The sequence below is a fragment of the Kryptolebias marmoratus genome, linkage group LG6 (assembly GCF_001649575.2).
Source record: "Kryptolebias marmoratus isolate JLee-2015 linkage group LG6, ASM164957v2, whole genome shotgun sequence".
NCBI classification, from domain to species: domain Eukaryota; kingdom Metazoa; phylum Chordata; class Actinopteri; order Cyprinodontiformes; family Rivulidae; genus Kryptolebias; species Kryptolebias marmoratus.
In genome coordinates, this window is record NC_051435.1 from 967,991 (window position 1) to 975,104 (window position 7,114).

Sequence of the window (7,114 nt, forward strand, 5' to 3'; positions counted from 1 at the left end):
CACACACACACACACACAAACACACACTTATCAAAGTAAAACTTTTAAATAAACTAAACACTAAAAGGGTCAGAACATCTTTATTTGGCTCATTAAAAAAAAGCTTTAAATAAAAAACAGAAAATTAATTTAACTTCCCTGAAACAAAAACAGGATTTTAACAACCAAACATGAGTCAAAGCTTTTTACTTTTAGTTTTCAGCTCATTCTAAGAGTTTTATTGTGAAAAGAAGAAACAATGAGGATTAATATATTTTACCCCACAGATCAGATTATTCAGCTTTTATTTGAGTTCAATTGTTAAAGAACCAGAAACAACCAAACATGGGGTTCAGGCAGCTGGAACAGAAAGGTAGAACAAAGAGAGAACGTGTTACAGAACGAGAGAACTTTAAATGTACTGAGGGAGGGGAACGTCTGAACATCAGCAGAACCTGGAGAACCTTTGCTAACAAGTTCTCTGACTGGTCCGGTTCTTTGTGTGGTCTGCGACCTTTGACCCCTCAGCTCGTCTCTCGGTTCTTTTGGTCCTTTTCCCGGTCCGGATCAGCCCACGGGCCGCCTGCTCCGCTCCGGTCAGCAGAACCCTATCTGCTGTGGCTCTGGTTCTGATCCGGCTGAATCGTTGTTAGAACAGAACGAGGTTCTGGGTTGCAGAACAGGAAGTGTGTGTGTGTGTGTGTGTGTGTTAAACTGTTCTTCTGGATGTGTGGAACGTCACAGGAGAACGTTTAGAACTCATCAGTCTGATATATGGAAGCCAGGAGAGGACATTTGTAGATTTATTTTAATCTTATTTTCTGTAAATATTGATTTAATGTCTTGTTGAGAAGATAAATTTGTGTAAAAGAAGCGTCTTTATTATAAGATAATTTATTAATTTCTTAATCTCATTATTTGGAAGAGATATTAAACATTAAGATAAATAATCCAGATTATTTCCAGGATAACTTTACATTTTAATAAAATTTAATTTGTTATTATTTACCATTTATAGTCAAAGATTTTTGTGTGTTTTTCTCCTTTTTCTTGACATTATTAGGTGATATTTGTTTATCTTGTGAAGATTCCTACATTTCTCTGAAAGCTGAGGGAAGCAGACAGAGTGATGCTTTTCATTGAGTTGGTTTTTAAATCAGATTAAATCTGTCATGGTGACACGATGTGCTGCAGTTAGCCTACCTCTGCTCCAAAATAAGAGAAATTTTCTGGTTTTATGCCGTTGAAACGAATGTTTGTGCAGCTTTTAGCAGCAGAAAGGTTCAGCTGTCGTATCGTAAAGCTCAGATTTGTTCATCTGTTTGTGTGAGATCAAATTAACAGAATAAAACCTGTTTTTACTCTTTAAATGTTGTAACTTTCCTTCAGTCTGAGGGTCCATCAGATGAAGGCTGTGTTTCTGTTCGAGTCTCAAGGATTAGGGTTTTAATCCCAAACACACCCAGGAAGTGAGCCAGAATAATCTCATATTACTGAATTTATAAACAGAGCTGATCTCTGCAGAGATTTATTAGTTGGTGAAAACCAATCAGAAGCAGACGTGTCAGAGAAAACTTCTGTTTATTAAATTATTTAAACTTCCTTCTGGTTTCAGTGGTTTAAGGTGGTTTAAAGGTGGTAGTTTAGGTGGTTTAAGGTGGTAGTTTAGGTGGTTTATCAGATTTTATTAAAGGTTCTGTAAACAATCTGTTATTTTTCTGTTGCCCCGCCCCAGAATGAGGTGGGAATCACCATGGCAACCAGTGACTCAGCAGATTCTGGGTCCTCTATATTACCCAGCATGCTTTTCTTCCTTTCTGTTGTTTCCATCATGGCCACCCCCAAATATCCTGTAATATCCTGAGCAGCTGTTTGTCTGAGGCTCACCTTTTACTCTGCGTGGTTTTCTACCTGTCTTATTAAGAGTGTTGTCAGACACGGTGGCCATTTTGTCAGCTTGGATTGTCACAGAGGAAGAATTCAGAGAAGACAGCTGGAGTGGAGGGCTTTCTTTAACATTTCTTTTTAATACAATCTAATCTGGAATCGTCAGCTCTGAGTGCAGATATGACTGAGTGAGTGAGTCGTGTCTCCTGTGGCTCAGCCTCTGCATGGCGCTGCTGTATGAACACATGAACGAGTCGAGGGACAGAAAGACGTCGTTCCAGGAGAGGAGACGGCCCGGAGGCCTCTCAGAGGACCGGGCCTCCCTCCGTCGGTGGCAGATGGCGCTGCCAGGCGTAGTCGTCCAGAAGACGCCCTCCGCCTCTCTCTTTTCCTGTTCCCATTGCTGGATGCTCCGCCCCACCGCTGCAGGCGGAGGGTGGGATAAAGAACGCTGCCACGGCCTAGTTAGCTGCTGCCTGTTTGTGTGTGACCCAGAGAGGAGCTGGTTTCATTCAGCTTCTGTTTGTGGCCCTGATGGGCAGGAGAGGCTCCAACTGGAGCCGGACCTTTGAGACGTGCACGTTTGGAAAGATTACTTGTTTGATGCAGTGACCAGAGCAGGTGCAAACAGGTGCAAACAGGTGCAAACAGGTGCAAACAGGTACAAACAGGTGCAAACAGGTGCAAACAGGTACAAACAGGTGCAAACAGGTGCAAACAGCAACGACTGAGCCAGATCAGGATCCAACTTCAGGCAAACTTTTACACTCGTTCTTGTTGCATCGTTCCTAATTATCCAACAGCTGCGTCCGATCGGCTTGCTTAGGAATCTGGTTTCCATGGAAACACTATTCATATTTCAAATTCCAGCCAGCATCTTTAGACTTTGAGTGACAGATCACTGAGCCAATAGGACCTGTCATCCTTCTCCTTCTAAAGGCTCCGCCCCCTTTTGGGCGAGTGTCACACCTAAAAAAGGTTCTGTGTTGATTTTATTCAGTGGAAATAAACAAAAAGTAGCAGTTTGTGTTTCTGAACTCTGTGAAAGTCAGGAGTTGCTTCTACTTTTATTAAAGTGGGGCTTTACAGTTTTTTAATCATTTTAAATTAAATCATTGTTATTTTTCTGACTGAGGTCTTCTGCAGATACTGGTCACCATGCTGTTTCATTTATTTAGTTTTTTATTTCTGCAGATAACCGACAACCTAAACAGAAAACTAAATCAGTTTCATAAAGAAAAACATGACAGTGTTTCATTCTTCTGTGTTTGTGTCTCTGATGGGATGGATCCCATAAAGAGGTGGAGCTTTGTTTTCACCCAAAAAGGGGCGGGGCTTTGTGCAGAAGCTAAGTACCTATTTGTTACTTCACTCTATGGACATAAAGTGTTTTCTTTTTCTTTTTGAAAACCTTCAGCTGTTCTTTGAGCCAGTTCTGCAGAGCTGTTGTTCTGATTGGGCTTTACAGAAAATATTATCTCTGTTCGGGTCAAACTCTCAATCAGAACCGAACATTTCCTGCAGATGGTTCTGGATCAGGACTCCGGTCAGTTTCTGCAGAACACTGGAAGTGTTTTGATGGTAATATTCAGGGAATTAGAAGATGTGGAACCTTAAACACGTCTGCATGGATTCAAACTTAACGGACAAAGATATCAGAGGAGGAATATGAACCTTTGTTAAGAATTAGTCCGTTTTTAAGAGTTATTAGATCAAACCTTCAAACATCTAAATTCTTTAACTGATTTCATTTTTTCATTTTGAAAGTAAAAATCTTTGCCCTTCAGCAGTTTAACCCTCGACGAGCCTCTTTTATCAGTTTCCACAGAATGACAGAAAACAGCTCAACCTTCCCTGGTTCAACGAATGCAGAGCTTCACCTCTGATTACAGATTCTTATTCTGGTTCTGGGAGGACTTTGGGTGATGTTCGGCACTGATCCTGAAGTATTTGTGTTCCCGTTTGGATGAGAGCCTTAATGATTGCCGAGCAGCTGAGTGATCTTTCTGTCAGATATGGAGGTCTGCCATCATCTAAAATTAATGGACACAATCAGTAATTACCACATCAATAATTAAGCTGACTCCTCTGGTTTTTGCGAGTATGGAGAAGCTCCATGGCACACACTCGGTCCTGAATAATGAATGACCCAACATCAGATCTGATCTGGTTCTGGTTCTGGTTCTAACGTCCCTGCGTTTCCTTCCAGATTCGTCCCGGGCCAAGGCGTGGTTCTGTACCCGCAGATCGGTGATAAGTTGGACATCGTGTGCCCGCGGGTGGACGGCGGCGTGGGCGACAGCGTGGAGTACTACAAGGTGTACATGGTTCCCAGGGAGCAGCTGGAGAGCTGCACCATCACCAAGGCCGACACGCCGCTGCTGAACTGTGTCAAACCGGACCAGGACGTCAAGTTCACCCTGAAGTTCCAGGAGTTCAGTCCGAACCTGTGGGGGCTGGAGTTCTTCAGGGGGAAGGATTACTACATCATCTGTGAGTACGGGTCACACACACACACACACACACACACACACACACACACACACACACAGGTAACAGAACCGATACCATCCTGAGAGGAAGCTCTCAGAACAGCCCCCCGGTTCGAAACACGGGAGGTGGACTGAACCATCTGTGTGGCACCGATGGGGGGGGTTGGTGCCGCAGATCGGACCATCTGCGAGGTTCTGTCAGAGCCATCTGTGAGCCGTCACAGTGGGTCGGGAAGATTTCTGAGAGGGAAGAAGGGAGGAAGAGGAGGAAGATGAGGAAGGGGAGGGGAAGCAGGAAAAAAACATTTTAATCCCCAACCCAGCAGCTCGGTTCTGGTTCTGTTCCAGCTGCAGGTCATTAACGGCAGCAAAAATCAATCAAATTAAAATTTAGTCTTTGTTTCACAAAGTTTGTGTCTGAGCGTCCACATTCAGAGGACTGGACCTTTGAATGACCTTTGACCCCAGACACTGCAGCTCATTGTGGTCATTAAAGCTAAGATTAAAGAACTAGAACCACTTTTCTTTAGTTTCTGTGACACGTTCTGATTCTCCTGCAGTTTTAGAAAAACCCATAAAAACATCTGAGGTTCTGAAACAAATCGCTCTGACTTTGGGTTCCAGAGAATAGTCTGTGCCGAGGCCCCCCCCTCACTCCAATTACCTGGAGAGGACGCTGGCGTTGAATGTTCGCCGCTTCTCCACGCTTTTTTCTTCACGGCTGCTTTCTCCACGAAAAACAAGCCACTCTATTGTTGCCAATTGCTGTTATCTCTCCCTGGATTTTCTCCTGTGCTGGTCTGCAAGTTATGCTGTGGATTACATCGCTCTGTTTCCTGAATGTCTGTTTTGGAGCCGTGCGTTTGCTGCTACCGGTTAGCTCCATGTTAGCTTCTCCAGGCTGGGCTGGCTCGTCGATGTTGACCTACTCTGCTTTCCAGCTGATTGGACTTAACAACTGCTCCATCCCTCCCTGTGTTTCCATCTTAAAACGACTGGGTCTTCTGCGTAGACCGCGCTATGTCCATAGAGGCTCTCGGAGGAGAACTGTTTATTATCAGCAGGCTGGATCTGGCCCTATGGCTTCCTTCTGGTCTACCGGACGTGCCGCGCAGCGTTTACGTCATCAGAACGCAGCGTCTGTGCTCCCTGATATGGCTGGAAGAACACAATGCATGAAGGGGCAAGGAAAGCGTGGAGTGGACTTCAGTCTGCTAAAATCTCTCCAAAAGGCTTCTACTCCAACCAGTATTAAAATAGAACTTTTCAATGTTCAATCACTAACCAACAAATCCTGTCTTATTCATGACCATATTCTGGAGAAAAATGTCGACCTTATGTGCCTTACTGAAACATGGCACCAACCGGATGTGTACAGTTCGCTGAATGAAGCTTGTCCCCCTGGATATAGCTATCTGCAGAGAGCTCGTCACAAGGGGCGAGGTGGTGGTCTGGCAGTAATCTACCGCAGTGATCTACAATTGTCCCGTCTGGTTCTTCAGGACTTCTCTTCGTTTGAATGCTTGGCCTTCAATCTCAAAGCCCCACTCCAGATGAATATAGTATTGCTTTATCGGCCTCCAAAACAACATGTATCATTTAATTCAGAGATACATGACCTCCTAACTTCTTTCTGTGCCCGTTCTGTGAAAAATATTATTCTTGGAGATTTCAATATACATTTTGATAATTTTTACTCCCCTCTGGTGGCAGATTTTAAGTCTCTTCTGGACTCACTTAATCTACTCAGCTTGTCGACGCCCCTACACACAATAGGGGGCATACTCTGGACCTGGTGATTACAGACAATGTAACTATCAATAACTTATCTGTTTATGACCTGGGCGTCTCGGACCACAGTATCATTTCTCTAGAAGTGCCTTCAACTTTGTCTGCTCTAAAATCTAAACGTCTTATTCAGTTCTGTGACTTGAAAAATATCTCCCCTGGGGCTTTGTCCTCTGCTTTTCACTCCTTGACAGCTGTCAATCATTCATCTGTAACTGACTCTGTGGATTACTACAATCAATCTCTCCAGGAGCTTCTGGAGCTCCATGCTCCATTGAAGTCGAGGCTGGTGTCATTCTGCCGCTCAGCTCCTTGGTACACCGATGAGCTGTGGAACATGAAAGCTGTTGGACGCGCTATCGAGAGACGTGTAAAAAAATCAGGTCTCTCTGTACACAAGCAGGCATATAAGGATCATCAGAAAGCTTATGCCTTTTCTCTTAAGGAAGCACGATCTAAGTATTATTCCAACATCATCAATAGCTGTCCGGGAAATTCCAAACAGCTTTTCTCGACAATACACCATCTCCTTCATCCCAATCAACAAACTGAGGTTGAGGATTCGACTCAAAAATGCGACTTGTTTCTTTCATTTTTCAAAAATAAAGTTGACTCTATCAGATCTCAGCTCCACAGCCTTCCTGATCTTCAGCTGTCATCTACCCTTGTACACCATGAGTCCCTGAGCTGCTTTGATGAAGTTGCTAAGAGTGAAGTGGAGAACATTCTCAAGAAAATGAAGCCTTCATCTTGTGCCCTGGATCCCTTCCCCTCATCACTTATAAAATCTAATCATGCTGCAATAAGTCCATTAATCACACAAATAATAAACAAATCACTGAAATCTGGTTATGTTCCACTGCCTCTTAAAACAGCTGTCATTAACCCTCTTCTAAAGAAATCTTCCCTGGATCCAGATATTCTCTCCAATTATCGCCCAATTTCACATCTTCCTTTTTTGTCAAAAG

General features: G+C 43.6%; 1 protein-coding gene across 2 annotated transcripts in view; it reads left to right on the forward strand.

The window, feature by feature from the left end:
- The window catches only part of efnb2a (ephrin-B2a), a 25,825-nt gene that overhangs the window by 3,868 nt on the left and 14,843 nt on the right, over nt 1–7,114 (forward strand). For both annotated transcript variants that reach the window (XM_017441365.3, XM_037975966.1), the window contains exon 2: nt 4,076–4,359. In XM_017441365.3, the coding sequence (XP_017296854.1) occupies nt 4,076–4,359 (284 nt within the window). The remainder of the gene's footprint in view (nt 1–4,075; nt 4,360–7,114) is intronic.